General features: G+C 41.2%; 1 protein-coding gene across 1 annotated transcript in view; it reads right to left on the bottom strand.

The window, feature by feature from the left end:
- Window positions 1-20,478, bottom strand: part of GRIK2 (glutamate ionotropic receptor kainate type subunit 2) — a 610,734-nt gene that overhangs the window by 393,158 nt on the left and 197,098 nt on the right. The window contains exon 2 of the mRNA XM_074988838.1: window positions 1,117-1,284. Within this exon, the coding sequence (XP_074844939.1) occupies window positions 1,117-1,284 (168 nt within the window). The remainder of the gene's footprint in view (window positions 1-1,116; window positions 1,285-20,478) is intronic.

The raw sequence follows: 20,478 nt of genomic DNA on the forward strand, positions 1-20,478 counted from the left end.
AGAGGTTCAGAAAGTATAGTAGCAAGGTCTGAAACTACACAGGCCTCACAATGATGGGAATCAGTTTAAACTAAAAAATAATCCATTTACTTTTAAGCAAATTTTGGAGCCGCTGATGAAGCAGTTCATCCCTCTTTGTTCCTAATCACAGATTTAATTTATATATCCACGTTTATGTGCCATTGACTTCAGGGTGACTTAAGCATATGCTTAAATGCTTTGCCAGAAAGGGATAAACTTAAGGAAGTGATTAAATGCTGAGAACTGAATTGGCTCCTGAGTATACAGGAAGAAGTTATCAGTTACAAATTATGTATTATCACAAAATTGAGAACATCAGAGTCTGAACAGCTTAAATCAAAGAGTTTGGTTCAGACCTCTGTCATGTTAATGGATACTGAAAGCAGCAGCTGGATCTATGCAGTATGTCTTCACTCCATTGTGATTCCTCTCATCTAAGATATGTACTGCAACTGTGAGAAAACCTCCCGGCAGGGTAAGCGGACTTGTCTTAGCAGGGTTCAAGCAAGCATGCTAAAAACAGCAGTGTGGACACTGGCATCAGCAGAGACTGGAGCTAATGCCCAAGTGAATGTAAGCTTAGGTGGCTAGTGTGAGTATCCATCAGTGCCACAACATCTATGCTGCCATTGAGTCTATCTACCCCAGCTGGAAGGCTCACTTGCAGGGCAAGTCTACACTAAGAGGAAGATCAAATTAAGATACACAATTTCTCCTGCATTAATTAGGTAGCTAAATTTGATGTACCATAATTTGTACTTCTGTGCCATCTCCACTAAAGGAGATTGAGGGGACCTGCATTCTTGTCCACTTCACTAATTCCTACCAGCTGGCCAGAGTACAACCAAGAACTGAAATAGATAACTAAATAATATTCTTTTGGAAGGCAGGGGAATCAATAAGTACGCGTGATTTAAAAAAAAAACTGTTACTTATAAAGAACAATTTTTAAAGCTCTTCTTTGATGTCAGCTGTGCATGTTTTAACCTTGTACAGTATCATTTCTGAATAGTTTACTGACAGGCATTTATTCAGGTGGGTGAGCCAAGTGAGTTTCAGCTGCTGACATAATAGTTTAAATATGCAAAACATCACCTTTCTTGGATGCTTCGAAACTGTCATAGAGATTTATCTTTTGGGTGTCATATGTTAATGTGGTGTTTGGCAGGAGAGTTCTATTTCTGTTGATTGTGTTCACAGCAAATCGGAAGGCCAATTCCTCTGCTCCCATTGGACCAGATTCCACACATTCAAAAATACCCCCTGGAAATGAGAAAGAGAGAGAGAGAGAACAACCAGTCAGCCAAAACAAAACATTGTTTCAAGATATCAGTTGAGTAATAGACACTGGAATTAATGGGAATTTCTCAGTAGTTGCTCCAGTGGACCGATCCTAAGCCTACTGAAAACAGTGAAAAGCCTTTCCTGATTTCAATGGGCTTTGGCTCACACCCAAGATGCACAATATTAGCACATATTTCTCCAGTCCTCACTTTCACACTGATTTAAATTGTTAACTTTCCTACTGTTTTCATTAATCACTGTATTGATGCTATTGAGACCATAGGAATGGGGGAAGGAGAACAGGAGGGGGTCTAGATCAGTAGTTTACAACAGTGTACTGTGGCACACTGGTGTGCCATGAGAACTGTATAAAGCGTGCTGTGGAAATTTCATCAATTTCCCCTCCCGACAGCTGTTTTCAGAGCCAAGAGGAAGGGGGAATTGATGAAATTTCATGGCACACTGAGATGATCCTATCCCAGCTGGGGGCTCAAACAGAAAGTCTGCTTGAGTCCCAGTTGGTACAGGGTCATCACCTTCCCTCCCACAGCTACTTTTCAAAGCCTCTGTGAGGGGAAATTGACCAACCCAGTGCCAGATGGGAATCAGGCAGCATAGCTGCTTGAGTCCCCAGCTGGCTTAGGGTAATCAGTTATCCCCCGCCTCAAAGACCTGAGGGGAGGGGAAAATAATGACCCTGCACCAACTGGCAGCAAGGCTGCCTGAGCCCCTAGCTGGCACAGAGTCATCAATTCCCCCTTCCCTCTGCTGTGGCTCTGCATTCCTGCACAGTCGATTCAGACAGAATAAAAATGGGTGTGCCATGGAATTGTTTGTGTCATTGAAATGTGCCATGTTACTGAAAAGGCTGTAAACCAATGGTCCAGATAGTTTATCACATCCCTAAATAATATCCAAAGCCAAAATAAAACAGAAGGAAAGAATTCATGAATATTCCCAGTGGTGACAATTTTGAAGGACATCCCTGCCACCTACACAAATCAATTGTTGACATCCTGGAAGTCTGCTCTCCACTGTACCCTAGATCCTTTATTCAGTTTGGAAAGAGCAAAGGGCCATAGTTAGGGGGCAGAAGCTGCCCTAAGAGTATTGCCAGTGCAGGAGGGTTCCCCCAGTGAGTGACTGTTGCAAGCATCACTCTATGCCACTCCACTTGAAGCCTCTGGCATAAAGAAATGGATGGAGGAGGAATGATCAGAGAGCATTGCGCTTCAGGTCATGCCACCTGGTGACAGCCTGAATATAAGTTGCAGCAGTGCCAAGATTGCTCTTATTTATGTTGGGGGCTAGTGAGGACAAGCATATGGCGTATGTAAAACCAACTTAGGCGCACTTTTGTCCCTGTACCAGCAACAACCAATTGCTTCCATTCTGTTCATTCCGCCTTTCCAAAAGGCAGCCCAGTGAATGTACATACCCACTTAGCACAATTTCAAAACACTGATAATAGGATGTAATCTACTCCCTCTTCCAGACCCACACACCAGATAGTCTTAGTATGAGGTTACTTTCAGGATCTGCAGTCCCACACCTTGGGGAAAAAAATCACATGTGAATCATTGTGCTCAAAATTGAAAGGCTTTCAGGAAGGGGCAGTTTCCAGGGCAGCTACTTACTATCTGCTAAGGCTCATAAGGAAGATAGCCAAGGGCCCCTCTTCCTGGGATCATTAACTACAAGCCAGGCTTTACTTCAGCGCAGCAGTCATTTTTCATTCTCCCTTTTGTAATAGTTTGTGCCTGTTCATTTCTAAACTGACGTTGCTACCTGGCTCTCTATTACCCAAGAATTTCCCAGTTCAACACTCTGCTGCTTTTCATCAGGAAGCCTTGACAGAACGCAGATGTTGAGGAGTTGAGTCAGGCAGAACATTGCTAACTACAACAAACTTATAAACAAGACTCTTGAAGAGCAGAGTAAACAGGCCAGCCCTGTAGGAAAAGAATGGTTGTTTCGCTAGCACCTCACCACTTTCCTCCATCATCTGTTATTAAATACCAAAAAAGTTTTACATCCATTCTGACACTTTCAGCCTGTTTCTCACATAGTTTGAAAAACAGATGTTAATTTTTTTCCTTGCAAATGATCCCTTAAAACTCTAGCCAGAGCCCCGTGGACAGATGCTCAAATAATAAAAATGGAAGTGTTGCATAGTGAGGAAAGACATGGCAAATGGCTACTTAAACGATAGCAATTTAAAACTCAAGGGGAGGCAGAGATGGGAGAAGCAGATGCCAAAATTATAGCTAATTATGCATAGAAATTATCAAAATGGGGACAGAAAGGAAGGCAGGTATATGAGATAAACAATACTATATGAGATAAGTAACAGAGAGAGATAGCCATGTTAGTCTGTATTCTATCAAAACTTAAGTGCTACGTGACTGCTTTTTTTTGACGAGATAAAAAATAATCATGAAATAAATAAAATCACAGTAATTACAAAAAGGGAAGAACTTGGATAATTTTCAGGTAAAAGTAACTGTAATACAAAATGGAATCTTCAATATGATCACCTGAAAATTTTACAACAAAGAGGCTACGTCTACACGTGCACGCTTTCAATGTAGCGACATCGAAATAAGCTATTTCGATGAATAACGTCTACATGTCCTCCAGGGCTGGCAACGTCGACGTTCAACTTTGATGCTGGGCAGCACCACATCGAAATAGGTGCTGCGAGGGAACATCTACACACCAAAGTAGCACACATAGAAATAAGGGTGCCAGGAACAGCTGCAGACAGGGTCACAGGGCAGACTCAACAGCAAGCCACTCCCTTAAAGGGCCCCTCTCAGACACAGTTGCACTAAACAACACAAGATCCACAGAGCCGACAACTGGTTGCAGACCCTGTGCATGCAGCATGGATCCCCAGCTGCAGCAGCAGCAGCCAGAAGCCCTGGGCTAAGGGCTGCTGCACATGGTGACCACAGAGCCCCACAGGGGCTGGAGAGAAAGCGTCTCTCAACCCCTCAGCTGATGGCCACCATGGCAGACCCCGCTGTTTTGATGTTGCGGGACGCGGATCAGCTACATGTGCCCTATATCGACGTTCAACTTCGAAGTTGGGTGCTATTCCCATCCCCTCATGGGGTTAGCGACTTCGACGTCTCGCTGCCTAACGTCGAAGTTAAATTCGAAATAGCGCCCAACACGTGTAGCCGTGACGGGCGCTATTTCGAAGTTGGCGCCGCTACTTCTAAGTAGTGTGCATGTGTAGACACGGCCAGATTGAGATAACCTAATATCTTGGGCTGTTTCTACACAGGCCACTTTCTTCAAAAGTGGCATGGTAATACTTTGCGGAAAATATGCTAATGAGGTGCAGATGCAAATTCCCCATGCCTCATTAGCATACGGTCATGTGATTTGCAGTCCAGAAGACCATTCTTCTGGATTCCACAACACCATGTAGAAGCGCAGCCCCAGGGGAGCTTCTGGAAGGAAGTCGTTCTTCCGGAGGCCCCTTCTTCCCGAAAATTTTTGGGAAGAAGGGGCCTCCGGAAGAAGGACTTCCTTCCGCAAGACCCCCCGGGGCTGCGCTTCTACATGGCGTTGTGGAATCCGGAAGAATGGTCTTCCGGACTCCAAATCACGTGACCGTATGCTAATGAGGCATGGGGAATTTGCATCCGTGCCTCATTAGCCTATTTCGGGCTGTGTATTACCATGCCACTTTCGAGGAAAGTGGCCTGTGTAGAAATGGCCTTGAGGAGTAATGAAGTTATACTTTGCCGGGTGTGGCTAGACAGACAGACCTGTGCACTGATACTTTGTAGAGGTTTACAAGTGTTGAAACATTTAGGCTCGATTTACACATTCCCCTGCCTTTCAAAAGGGGTATGTTAATGAGCAGGTTGGAAATATGCTAATGAGGTGCTGCAATGAATATGCAACACCTCATTAGCATAATAGCGGCCACGGTAATTCGAAAGTGTGGCTTTTCAAATCACGCGCCGCCCGTGGAGACAGGACCTTCCGAAAGGACCCCTCCCAGTTTTTGAAAGCCCTTCTTCCGATCACCAGAAGGGGGGGTCCTTTCGGAAGGTCCCGTCTCCACGGGCAGTGCGCGATTTGAAAAGCCGCACTTTCGAATCGCCGTGGCCACCATTATGCTAATGAGGTGCTGCATATTCATTGCAGTGCCTCATTAGCATATTTCGAACCTGCTCATTAACATGCCCCTTTTGAAAGGAAGGGGAACATGTAGACCCAGCCTGAAAGTCACACCCTGAGGTGTAAGAAGATTCTCTTTGATTTCAAGAGACTATTAAAAATACCTTTGCAACAGAAAGCCTAAGATTACTGAATACAGTTGATGAATAGTACTGTCACATAAGTGAAAGGAGGTATCCTGAATAAGATCAGGATAAAAAGAATAGATTGTATAGACTTTGTTAAGGCAACTGAAAAATTGTTACTCAAAAATACAGATAGGAAGCAAACTGTAACAGTTATTTAATGAAAGATTATATCCTAGATGACAATGTATTCATATCAATAACAGACAATGATAATACAATATCTACTGGCATTTTTTCCTGATTTCTACACAGGATTTTTCTTTTTTTAAAATCAGTGTTGATCGTAGGCTTGTTACAGTGTTTTCTCACCCATTCTTATTTATTGCTGTGTTGTTTTGCTGTCTCCATAAAATTCAGTCTCTTAGGCTATGGCTACCTTGAAATAGCAGGAGATCAGGAGAATGCTATATATTCACAGTTGCTTGGTAATAATAATATCACTTTGTGTTTCTGCAATACCCACCATCAGAGAATCTTTAAATATTTTTAAACACCGATAATTTAAGACTCACACTACACCTCTGAGGAAAGTGTTATGATTGCAGAAGTATATTTCCTTCTTATATAACTTTTCTCTTTTTGCTGCAACATGATTTTGACTGCAACCATAATTCTGTTGAAAACACAAAAGATAATACATAGTGTCATAAACTGAAAGGACTTCAAAAATCAGATGTTCTGGTTCCCACTTAAACAAGACTCCTTGGCCTTTTTCTGGGACTATGGTTTTCATTTTGTCCTGTGAATAAACAAGAAGTGTATGTTCTATGACCTCAAAGTATTAGATGCAATGAACTCTCCCAGAGGAGAAATTCAGCGTCAGATCTTTAAGGCTATTTTAGGAAAGCTGTGATGATCGTGTAGTTTGTGATCACTGAAAAGCACTGGAAACTGAGGGGAAAAAATGTGTGTTCACCACAGATATGGTGCAAAACAGTATAGCAGCCAAAGAAAATATCAGTCCATCCTTCTTCAAGCAATCTGTGTTGAATCAAACCTACTGTGAGTGGTTTTACAGAGCTTAGGAAAACACAATCCACCTTCCTGCAGGGGCCCAGATATCATGGAAATGTTTCTGACAAAATTCTAACTGTGGGGTAACAATATAGAGTGTTAAGGACAAAGTTGACTGTACACTTGTTATAACTTTGAGATCTGGCTCAATCTATATGACTGGGTTTTGTTTGCTAGTTGTTTTTAAATAAGAACAATTTTTCTCAGAAAGCTTGCTACAGTTGGAGTTCAGCTGGAGATGGAGCTCAGGAATGAAATGGTGCCAGATTAAAGTTCCAGTACTTCAGTGAGCTCCATGTGAACACAGTGATCTCACACAGAGCTTATGGTAGCACTCGTATCCTCAGTTGTGAATAAGCCTTTGTGTATGTTCTAGACATTTGCAATCAGATCCAAAAACTTTGGCATCACACCATATAAAGTGGGCATCACCATCTCCTGATAAGTTTTGCAGGGTAACCTGTTGGATTGGTGGCCTCTGAGTTTGCAGGCTTGCCAAATTTTAATCGCACCAAACCAAGACCCTTGTTCCTCCCTGGCCCAATCTCTTCTCTCAGGCCCCACTCTGGCCACACGCCTTCTGTGGGGCTCAACTCCCCACTCACTTCGTCCTCCCTCCTTCCACCTTCATAACTCCATTTCATCAGGCTGGGGCAGGGTGTTGGTGTTCAGGCTCATTTGGGAATCTCAGGTGGGGCCATAAATGAGCGGCTGATACTATGAGGAGGAGCTATGGGCTGGAGGCAAGGGAACTGAATTGTGAGTGCTGGCTCAGGACTAGGGCAGGAGGTTGAGGTATGGGCTCCAGATAAGAGTGTTGGCATTCAGGTGTACTAAAGATGGGAGGGTTGGGATGCAAGAGGGTGGCTCAGGGCTGGAGCCAGCACTTGGGGTGAGAAGGGAGTAAGGGATAAAACCTCTGAAGGGGAGTTTGGGTGCAGAAGGCAGTTCAGGGCTGGGAAGAGGATTGAAGTACAAGAGGCAGTTTGGCATGAGGGCTCTGGTTGGGCTGAACTTACCTTACTTCAGGTAGCTCCTAGTTGGTAGTGCAGCTGGACTAAAGCAAGCACCCTGTCTGTCCTGGGTCTGCATGGCTCCTGGAAGTGGGACATGCCCAGCTCTTAGATGGATGGGTAAGCGGGTGAGGGGGCATTATGTGCTGCCCATGCCTGCAGGTACTAGTCCTGCTGTTCCTGTTGGCTGTGGTTTTGACCAATGGGAGCTGCAGAGCTGGTGGGCAGGGTGGCATTCGCACGCTGAGGTTTCCTGGAAGCCCCTTTACCTTGGGGCTGCAGAGACATGTTACCACTTCTAGGAGCCATACAGGGCAAGGACAGGCAGGGAGCCTGCCTTAGCCTCACTGAATCTCCAACTAGACTTCTAGTGGCCTGGTCAGCAGTACTGACAAGAGCCACCAGAGTTCCTTTTAGAAATTCCGGCCCTAAACTGGACTTCTGGCAACCCTATGGGTATGTCTACTGGATAGGGTCCTGCATGCAAGATATATGGAAAAGTCACTATATTTCCCTATTCATGCGTGCCTATGGAGCTTTGATGGGCAGTAGGTGTTTGGATGCTTAGAGGAAGACAGCAGTGTACATTCCTACAGGCAGAAACTTATACAGCAATAAAACAAGTGCTCAGTGAATGTAGACACTTGCATGTTAGGCAGCACCCAAGAGGAGTTTCATGGAGCATAGAGGTGCCAAAATCTAGGACACAAGCACCTATTTCTGGGGCTTAGGTGCCAAAATGTATTTGTGCATGTGGGCTTACAATATTATTGTTATGTTTATTTTGATCCAATGAATAACTACAAAATAACAAACTTATTGAAATTAATATTAAAAGTGGGGTTCTACTGTCTGGATCCTGGAGGACATATCATCAATCATAATACACTATATTTAAGAGAGAAAGCAAAATATAAAATAAGAGTCGGCTCTGACTTTCAGGTGCTCTCAATTATTACAAAGAATATTGGCTTCCAAGGGCTACTACAGCACAGTGAGTTATGCTACTCCCTCCCAAGCAAACACCTTTTTCTACTACAATTGTGCCTTGTATTCAGGATAGCTTATTTATAATCAAAGTGAAAGCATGCACATGCCCTCCGATAAGCAGAAGGAAAAGGCATAAATCTTGCCATTGATATGTGGACAAGCAGCCAAACCAAGGCCTATCTTTCTCCAGCAGCTTGGGAGCTTTGGGTGTGAGAGTTTGTCTTGTTTCTAACAGCACATATGAATCAGAAATCATCAGCACTATCACCCTGACAGTAGCAACAGTGCTTATAAAGGAAATGGCAGAAGTTCATCAAACATGCTCCAGTGAGAACATTTAACAGGAGCTGGGAAATGTCTGTTTAATATTTGGGTAAAATCAGGAGGCTTGCACTTGTGTTTTTTTTTTTTGACTATATGCTGTGAACAACAACACATGTATCAAGGGTCGGGGGTAACCTGTGCCTTATAACATAACCTCTCAGTGACTGTGGAGTCTCACAACTACTGCTTAGCCTGTTGTCTTAATTCATTTATGCATGGTTTCCTTTGCAGTGAGCAGTAAGTGACAGCTATGTTAAGAATGGTGTCCAATGTTTGCGCCATGTTAACCTCTCGACAAAAATCTCACAGGACTCCTTCAGGATGCACCAGCACCTTAACACTGCCCAGTGCTGCAGTTAATTTGAAATGCATGGTTCAAACAAAATAAAACCCTATCCTCTACAAAACATTACAACACAACAATCTTTGAACACAGCTGACTATTCAGGAACAGGGCTTTGTGATTCTCAAATCCTTTACAGCTTTTCATACATCTGTTAGTATTGAAAAGTCATCCTTAGGGCATGTTCAACTAGTCACCCAGCCACTTTTTGCAGGAAACTACAGAGCAAACCCAGTCCTCAACAGACTGTGCCATACATAATAACCTGTTTAGTCATTTAACTAGTGACCAAAAGCTGATGGTTATGAAAAGATTTATATTCATTACTCATTTCCTAATCTTTCTAAATTTGGAACTTAAAATAGTAAAATCTTTCACAGAATGAAATGTTCCATAATATTTTGATTGTGAAATGTCAATATCCAGAATGTTGATATGTCCCATCAAAACGTGTCAAAATGAAAGAAATTTGACATTTGAATCCAATGTGTCAATTCAGAATAAAAATATCATTAATTATTCAAATAGAAAATGGAAACAAACATTTTATTTCAAATATTTTCCACCAGGAAGTATTTTTTTTAAAAAATTGACCTACTCTTCTTATAGCTAATAGGCTATTCTGACAGGTCATCTTCCATTCCTGATTCTACACAAAGATCATGATTTATTTTATTGTATGATGTTTATTTTCGGGCACAAGGGAGAAAAGCTTGTTTCTGTGATCTCCTAAATGTTTAAATAATTCCTAAAAATATTTGTGCCTTTGGGGTGTAGATCAACTTTTGAGGTTTCTTCCATCAACTTATTTTTCATTTATTTGCTATACTTCTCAGCAAACTGTTTTGTTTTTTGCTACTAATCAGTTAATAACAGAAAAGATTTCCTTTAGATGTGTTTGAATGTGTCTCTAACACACCTTTTCCACACACCTTATTTGTGCATTAATACTTGTGATAAGTCAACCTTTCACCACATGAATTCATTAGTGCCTGTTCCACATGATGCATCAGAAATGTATATGACTAAGAAGTCTGAAGACCATTTCTGATGCACTATTTCTGATATGAAACAGAAATAATTATGCAGCAAAAGATATATGATATTCCCAGTTGTTTGAATTATACTTTATTTTTCCACATTAATTAACCATTCATCAAAACATAAACAAAGTGGTTTTCTGATATTAAACTGTCAACTATAAAATTGCACCTCTTAACAGTTCATCATTCTGATGTGAAATAATGAAGTCTGTAAAAGATGATCTATAAAACAGTGATATTATGTCTGACTCCCCATTGCATTATGCCAATTATGTGCCAATATCACTCCACTGTTTTCTTATAACCTAATGATGAATCTACACATTTGACCACCTGCAACTTTAAGCAGGGGGATGGCAGGGTTCGGCTGGTATAGGTGAATGAAGGGAACAAGGCTTTGTGGCTGTTGGGAGGTTTGAGGAAGAAAGATAAAAACTGCTGGGAAAACAGCAGTGTGTTGCTGACTTATCACCTGGTAATGCAGCACAGTTCAGGGAGCCTCCATTTAATACAATCAAGGCTGAGACAGGGCTACCTTCCCTCTCCTTTTTGTATAGTAACATACCACTTTGGTCAATACCTGTTGTGTGAATTACACTACCTGCTGCTTGTTACGGGGCCTGAGAAGGAATATTTCCCTGACCATCATATTGGCTTGGGTGCAGTCAGATTTTTTTTCAGTAGGTTTCAGGAAGAGATTTGTTCATGCATGACATGATGGGAGGTAGGCAATTTGTTGCAATTCATTATCTGATTGTAGGACAGATGTCCAGCGCAGGTACTCTATAATGGAGGTATACAGTGGCCAGTTAAATGGGTTGGAAAAGGACTTGAAAAGAGGTGTTCATTAACAGAAGGAATGGGGGTAGGTTATTTAATTATGGAATAAATGTGGGGGTTATCTGCACTCTCCATTGTTATCTACTGCGTAGTTCCAGGCATCTAATAATAAAAATTGTGGCCTGATTACACCCAGGTCAAGTGTCTACTCTCCTTACTTTAGCACAGCCTGACAATGTTAACTATACAGCTTCCATGAAATAAACAAGTCTATGGCATAACAGCAAATGGTATAAGCTTTTCTTTACTAATGTAGGTGGACTACCCACTCTTCAATATCTTTGTAACTGCAGAAGATTATTCACTGAAAACTAACTTTTCTGTCTTCCTCTCCTTCTTATTCAAGGAATACCATTTGTAGATGAATTAGGCTCTATCCTACACAAGACTTTCTAAAGTTCAGAATCAGAATTTTAGGTTTTTTGTTTGTTTGTTTTGTTTTTAGTAGATAAGTAATTTGTGGAGTAACTTCACAATTACAAACCAGATTATACAGACATTCTTAGCTGCATGAGATGTCCAGGCAAGCTGATGTGCCAGACTACGCCAGGCTACATAATTGCCTACCTGCTCACTTTCATATGGGGATGTTTGAAACAGATGATTCTTAGAAAACCTGCAAATAAATGTTGTCCACTTGAAATGACTGACAACAACTCAGTTACAATTGTTGCGGTATTGACCTGGATGCATCCATTGAACCAATCTAACTGCATGTCCTTTGCGCTTTTAGCATGGTCCATAGTTTGTGTTTGTTTGGTTTTTCCTCTGGTAAATAGAGGTGCTTTACTCCACCTGCTAAAAAGTATCTTCCAATTTTTGCCCTCTGAAAAATTAAATTTTAAATATATAACAGAAGGTACATCTCCAAATATTGAGACACCCATTAAATATGAGACTCAAACCTACTCTGAATCACTGAACGTAAATATGCTTCTTCTAATTGCTTACAAACAGCAGCTGTTGTTCCATTACCTGCCAATATTAGAAATGTGCTGGTCATTTCATTCATAATTATGAATTTATGAAAAAAGTCTAAAGGCCACATTAATTTATGTTGTAAAACCTTTGAAGTCAATGGAATTGCAGGAGGGATACATTTGGCTGTGATTTCTCATTTTTAACTATGATTGAAGAACTGAGCTCATTTTTGACTGCAACTGCTCCTATCAGTGCTGACTGAAATTTTTCAAATATTAAACATTTGAGGAAAAATTTTCAGAAAAAATATTCATGATTTCTGACCAAGTCTACTTTCAATACTGTATTCTTATTGACAGTTAATCTGCTTATTTCTACATTCTGCAGAAAAAAATGTCACATGTCACGTTCTAGAAATAGTTTTCCAAATATTGTAATGTCACTTATCTTACAATACAAAGCCCTTCTGCAATACTTCAGAAATACAAAAACAAGCAAAAAAACCCTAATTTTTGAGAAATTATGGCATTTTTAAAAAGACCCAAGCAAAACTAGATATTTTGTTAAAGTAATTGTAATAAAATATAATGTTTTCTTCCAAGTTTTTTCCTCTTAATAACATCCAAAGGTATTTACGTAAGAATGAGATATTTACTGTACAAAAAATAATCTACTTTTGTTTCTCATTTCTCATCTCCACTCAGCATCCTGCATTTGGGCTACTATTAATTATTTCCACATCTAATTGTAAAACTACAACCATAAAATTACGATGCTGAAAGAAGAATAAAGCTCTCAGAAGAGCACTCTTGAACAGCAATCTGCTTTGTATGGGAGAATCAGGCAAGTTGAAAGGAATGAACAGGTTATATGTCACACACAAGAAGTGGCTGTAAAGACAGTATATTTTGTAAGTTTTCAAAGAGCCATTAGTGGGTCCTCAACCACTTTATTGACATGAAGCAAGCCTGATAAATATGGATGCTCTCCTGATTTTAATAATTCGCTATTTAAAATCACAGCACAATACAATTTCAATAGTCACAAAAGCAGTGGGGCAAAGGTTGCACTGTGCATGGTTAACAAACAGTACACTCTTCAGTGGAAAATCTGCAAGACAGACTTCTCCTACAGACATGGATCTATCCACATGCTTTTAGGAGAAATGCCCAATGCTTAAGGCTGGGGTAAAAATATACATTAGATAATTTTACAAAAGAAAGATGCTGAGAATGCCTGCAGTGATTGCTCTATCCCAAGTTCTAATGTTTTAAATAAATCCCAAAAGTACAAACCTAAGAAAGACACCATGCATTTTTTTTTATTTAATGGAAGCTCTGTGGAAAGACAATCTAAATCTTTCTACTCTACACGGACAGTGCAAAGGGACCTTAATATGGATGTAACTACAATGTAAATATAATCCACACTGACTTTAAGATCTACTTCAAGATCCTGAGGCATCCTACGCTACCCAGGTGGCAGATGGGGGTAGCCTCAAAATTATGATTTGAATAAGTAGCCATGGTCCTATGGCTGAAAATCAGGTTGTCAAGATTTCCATGTGCGAATAAATAAATAAATTATAATTATGGGAAAAAAAACCCAAATACAAGAGTCTGTCTCAATTCTTAGTTCGAAGGAGATTGCTCACAGGATTGCTGAGTTAAAAAAATGTGGATACAATGATTTGAGAAAGATGTTTGAAGTAGTACTTTGAGCATATTGTACAGTCAGATTGCAAAAAAACGTATTCCTAGTTCCTATAAGCAGTTCTCAGGATACCATTTGGTGGAAGTCAGTAAAGAGGAAAACAAATGACATAACAAAAACATTGAGAAAGACATCAGTGTAATGGAAACAAACTACAATAGAGCATGAAGCATGGAACTAAGCAGATGGAGGCAGAAACACAGGATTGTCTCATATGTCACAAAGCACAATAGACTGTTAATCTAATCTAACCTAATCAAGGCTGTCATTTTATAGATTCTTAGATTCCAAGGTCAAAGGGGCCCATTGTGATCATCGAATAGGCCGCAGAACCAAAAGTATTTCTAGAGCATACCTCTTACAAAAATACCCAGTCTTGATTTCAAAATGGTAATTGATGGTGAATCCCCCTTGATCTTTAGTAAATTGTCCCAATGCTTAATTATTTCCCTGCTAAATAATTGTTGCCTTATTTTGTGACATAAATGGATCTTAGCATGAACGATAATACAGATTTATATGTTTATAAATCCTACCTTTAATCTTTACAGTGTTACTAGCTGTGATTTGAAGGCCATAAAGAAAAGAATATGAACTTGAAACACTAGTTTATGTATGCAGTACATATACAAAACACCACCATAGATTTTAACTTTACTTTTATATACTATTTATTTCAGTGAAGATGCCAGCAGTACATGATCACAGATGGCTGATGGAATAAGCACACCTAAACATATGCATCTATATTGTGTAAAATATGTTATTCACAAGTCTCCTTCCCACATTAAAGATACTTATAATTTTCTCTGCCACACTAAGAAATTTATTAAGCAGCATGTTTGATTATAGTAATTAAATTGCCATCTTTCCTGAATGCCAGCATCTTTCATGACCATTGGATACAAAAGCAAACAAAAGTACTAAATGAAGATTCTTAAAAGCCCAGTTCCACAAGATTTAGCTAAATTTGCTTTTCATTTTCTTAGCAGTTAAAATGTTACCGCAAAGCATATTCCGTGCACCTCTGGCTCCACCTGGAAAACTTGCACCTGAAGGAACTGTGAAACTTAGAGAGGAAAATAATCTCAACCTCTGGGGTGGGGAAAACTCCAAAATTGCTACATGAGGAATATTTTAAGTACGTTTAATGCTTGAGAAGGTCTGAGACAAAGCACTAGAGACTAAGCCAATATCCTATATAGGAATGATACAGTACACAAATTTTCCACACTGATTCCTGTTAATATGCCTTGAAATTAATATATTGTGAGTGATTTTATTTAGCTTAGCAATATCTTCATGAGAATATGGCAAAACATTGACAAAGTTCTACTTCCCCAGCTTTCCCATCACAATGCTGTTAAAACAAAGTTGTATTTTATTAGCTTAGCAAAAGTACTTGTTCTTTGGGAAAATGAGTGAAGGTAATTTTGACAGGCTAGTTTGAGCTTAGGTCCAGGATTCAAGATCACAGAAAATGAAGAAGCTGTTTACACAGATAATGAAGGAAGAGAAGCTGAAGTGGAATGGACACTGCTAAAAATTCAAATTAAAAAGTATCCAATTTATTACTGATTAGCTCTTAAAATAATAGTTATACATAGTTCAAATTTAGTCTTTACAATATGACTTCATAGAGTCATATGCTAAAGGAATTACAGAGGAAAGTGAAAGAACTAGGACCAGCCTCTCACTGACTACATCTACACTATGGATTTTCTTTCTTTTCTTTTTTTTTTTTTTTTGAAAAAGCCATGGATCTTTTGAAAAAATCCCATGAAGTGTCTACATGCAAAATCCGTTTTTTCAAAATAGAGGTGAATGCCTGGCTTCGAAGATAGTGTCGCCAGGAAGGCTTTGGCTTCCTCGACCACAGGATGCTATTCCAGAAAGGACTGCAAGGCAGAGATGGTGTTCATCTTTCGAGGAGGGGAAAGACCATATTTGGACACAGACTGGCTAACCTAGTTAGGAGAGCTTTAAACTAGGTTTGATGGAGGCAGGGGAGCAAAGCCCCCAGGTAAGTGGAGAACATGGAAACCTGGGAGATGGGTCAGAAATGGGAGGCAGCATGGGCAACAATGTCAGAGTAAAAAGAGGGTCAGGGCAAAACAGGGAGGCAAGATCACATCAATACCTTAGATGCCTGTATACAAATGCAAGAAGTATGGGTAATAAGCAGGAAGAACTGGAAGTGATAATAAATAAATACAACTATGACATCGTTGGCATCACGGAAACTTGGTGGGATAATACACATGATTGGAATGTTGGTATTGAAGGGTACAGCCTGCTTAGGAATGATAGACAGGGAAGAAAGGGGGGAGGTGTTGCCGTATATATTGAAAATGTACACACTTGGACTGAGGTGGAGATGGACATAGGAGATGGAAGTGTTGAGAGTCTCTGGGTTAGACGAAGAGGGGTGAAAAACAAGGGTGATGCCCTGCTAGGAGTCTACTACAGGCCACCTACCCAGGTGGAAGAGGTGGATGAGGCCTTTTTTAAACAACTAACAAAGTCATGCAGGGCCCTGAATTTGGTGGTGATGGGGGACTTCGACTACTCAGATATATGTTGGGAAACTCATACAGCAGGGCACAGACTATCCAGTAAGTTCTTGGATTGTATTGGAGACAATTTTTTATTCTAAAAGGTTGAAAAAGCTATCAGAGGGAAGCTCTTCTAGATTTGGTTTTAATACATAGGGCGGAATTGGTAGAGAACTTGAAAGTGGAAGGCAGCTTGGGTGAAAGTGATCATGAAATCATAGAGTTCACAATTCTAAGGAAGGGAAGAAGGGAAAACAGCAAAATAGAGATAATGGATTTCAGGAGGGCAGATTTTAGTAAACTCAGAGAGCTGGTAGGTAAGGTCCCATGGGAAGCAAAACTGAGGGGAAAAACAGCTGAGGAGAGTTGGCAGTTTTTCAAATGGACATTATTAAGGGCCCAAAAGCAAGCTATCCCGCTGTGTAGGAAAGATAGAAAATATGGCAAAAGACTGCCTTGGCTTAACCAGGAGATCTTGCATGATCTTAAAATAAAAAAGGAATTGTATAAAAAATGGAAACAAGGACAAATTACATAGGATGAATATAGGCAAACAACACATGAATGCAGGAGTAAGATTAGAAGGGCAAAGGCACAAAATGAGCTCAAACTAGCTACAGGCATAAAGGGAAACAAGAAGGCTTATTATAAATATATTAGAAACAAGAGGAAGACCAGGGAGAGGGTAGGGCCATTGCTCAGTGAGGAGGGAGAAACAGTAACCGGGAACTTGGAAATGGCAGAGATGCTTAATGACTGCTTTTTCTCAGTCTTCACAGAGAAGTCTGATGAAGGAATGCCCAATATAGTGAATGCTAGTGGGAAAGGGGTAGGGTTAGAAGTTGAAATAAAAAAAGAACAAGTTAAAAATCACTTTGGAAAATTAGATATCTGCAAGTCACCAGGGCCTGATGAAATGCATCCTAGAATACTCAAGGAGTTGATAGAGGAGGTATCTGAGCCTTTATCTATCATCTCTGGAAAATCATGGGAGACAGGAGAGATTCCAAAAGACTGGAAAAGGGCAAATATAGTGTCCATCTATGAAAAGGGGAATAAGAATAACCCAGGAAACTACAGGCCAGTCAGCTTAACTTCAGTGCCAGGAAAGATAATGGAGCAGGTAATTAAAGAAATCATCTGCAAGCACTTGGAAGGTGGTAAGGTGATGGGGAACAGCCAGTATGGATTTGTAAAGACCAAATCATGTCAAACTAATCTGACAGCTTTGTCTGATAGGATAACGAGCCTTGTGGATAGGAGAGAAGTGGAAGATGTGGTATACCTTGACTTTAGTAAAGCATTTGACACAGTCTCACATTATATTCTTATAAAAAAATAGGGAAATACAATTTAGATGAGGCTACTATAAGGTGGGTGTATTACTAGCTGGATAACCGTACCCAGAGAATAGTTCTTAATGGTTCTCAATCCTGCTGGAAAAGTGCAACAAGTGGGGTTCCACAGGGGTCTGTGTTAGGACCGGTTCTGTTCAATATCTTCATCAATGACTTAGATATTGGCATAGAAAGTACACTTATTAAGTTTGCAGATGATACCAAGCTAGGAGGGGTTGCAACTGCTTTGGAGGATAGGGTCATAATTCAAAATGATCTGGATAAATTGGAGAAATGGTCTGAGGTAAACAGGATGAAGTTTAATAAGGACAAATGCAAAGTGATCCACTTGGGAAGGAAATATCAGTTTCACATATACGGAATGGGGACAGACTGTCTAGGAATGACTACAGCAGAAAGGGATCTAGGTGTTATAATGGACCACACAAGCTAAATATGAGTCAACAGTGTGGTGCTGTTGCAAAAAAGTAAACATGATTCTGGGATGCATTAACAGGTGTGTTGTGAACAAGACAAGAGAAGTCATTCTTCCAGTCTACTCTATGCTGGTTAGGCCTCAGTTGGAGTATTGTGTCCAGTTCTAGGCACCGCAGTTCAAGAAAGATGTGGAGAAATTAGAGAGGGTCCAGAAAAGAGCGAGAAGAATGCTTAAAGGTATAGAGAATGTGACCTATGAAGAAAGGCTGAAAGAAGTGGGCTTGTTTAGTTTGGAAAAGAGAAGACTGAGGGGAGACATGATAGCAGGTTTTCAGGTATCTAAAGGGGTGTTATAAGGAGGAGGGAGAAAACTTGTTGTTCTTGGCCTCTGAAGATAGAACAAGAGGCAATGGACTTTAGCTGCAGCAAGGGAGGTTTAGGTTGGACATTAGCAAAAAGTTCTTAACTGTCAGGGTGGTCAAACAGTAAATAAATTGCAAGGGAGGTTGTGGAATCTCCATCACTGGCGATATTTAAGAACAGGTTAGATAGATGTCTATCAGGAATGGTTTAGACAGGACTTGGTCCTGCCATTGGGGCAGGGGGCTGGACTCGATGGCCTCTTGAGGTCCCTTCCCGTTCTAGTGTTCTATGATTCTATGATTTTAATATTAAATCAGAAGAACACAGTACTTTTTCCAGCAGCCTTCTTCCTCTCCCAGATGAGGAAGAGCACCTTTTCCTGAAAGATTCTTTCAGAAAAAATATGTGTAGACACCAGAGAGGCTAAGAGTTTGGCTAAGGACAGCACTCATCTATGATATTAATTGAGGAACTGCAGGGTTTGAGATGGAGGTTGGGTGCAGAGGGGAGCTTGGAATAAAGAACTGGGGTTCAGAAGGGTTTCTGGGGTCTGGGAGAGAGTTTGGGTGAAGGAGATGGATGTGACCTGGGGTAGAAGAATGGGATGCATTGGGCAGAGGGAGTGCAGAGTCTGGAAGGGGTTATGCATGCAGGAGAGCATTCTGACATGAAGGAGGGATGCAGGAGGGTGTGCAGGGGTTTGGGTTGTAACCTAGGACAGGTGGGCATCGTGACTGGGGCAGAAGAACATGATGCATGAGAGGGCGCAGACTCTGGGAGTGTGAGTGCAGGAGCAGGGAGTGCAGAGAGTTTGTTTGTGACTGGGGCAGAGATTTGAGTACAGGAAGGATAGGGTGCCAGCTCTAGACTCTGTCCAGGAGATGCTTAGCTTAGCTATTGGCCAGCTGCTGAGTGGGACCCTCAGCCAGGCTCCCTGCTGCTGCAAATCGCACACCACTCAAAGCAGCTGGCTATGGGGGGTCTGTGATGGGGTGTATCAACTGTGCACTGAAGCAGAGCAGGCTAATCTAGCTCCCTTGGGCAAGCAGGCCCTGCCCTTATGGCCTGGCTGGGCATAATCCATCTACAGGCCTTCTGTAAAAACCTGCGTAGCTAGGCAGCCTGGACTGGCTGCAGCCAGGGAAGGAGATGCTTGTGTTGCTCCAGAGAGAGTGCCACCTGCAGACCAGGCCACAGAGGCTGGACAGCTGGGGACGAATGGTGAAGCCCTCAAGCTGGAGTGGAATGCCATAGAGGACAGCAAGGAATTCGGTAGGAAGAAGGCCGGGGCAGGGAAAATACACTCTGGTAATGGTGTATTTTCATTGGAGTCCCTGCCAAGTCAGTACTGGGCCATCCCTCTGCTGGTAGAGCCCAGGGGTGAGGCCCAGTAAAGCAGGGAGAGGTTGAGATCCCCTACCCACTTCCTGAACCCCAATCCAGGGGATTTGCATCATGGGAAGGGCCTTTTCTGTATAGTCTCTGGCCACTAGGCCACACTGCCCTGCAGAGAAGGTTGTGGTATTGACTGGTTTAAGCTGTGCTGGGATAAAGGGGGTTCTGAATGCAACACACTCTGACAGGGCCATATGCATCTCTGTGCACCATGCACCCTGTGGGGGCAGGGGGGAAGCTACGCATGCTGCCTATGTCACAAGGACAGCTCAGGCAGCTCCCATTGGCCTCCCACTTAAATCAAAGGACATTTTTCCCCTGGATTTCAATGGGAGTGAAACTAGGCTCTTATTCAGCATACCAAAGACATGATAAGTCAAGTCACACATTAGAGTGAAAGGGCTAGAGATCAATGAACACTATTCATTTGGTTATTAGAGATATTCATAATGATTACTTTTATAAGGGGGGGGAATCAATGAACACACTTACATGCAACCTTTTATGCTACACTACAGAGATGTAATGAAAATCATTTTGTAATATGAATCATTTG

Source organism: Carettochelys insculpta, chromosome 3, assembly GCF_033958435.1.
Source record: "Carettochelys insculpta isolate YL-2023 chromosome 3, ASM3395843v1, whole genome shotgun sequence".
NCBI classification, from domain to species: domain Eukaryota; kingdom Metazoa; phylum Chordata; order Testudines; family Carettochelyidae; genus Carettochelys; species Carettochelys insculpta.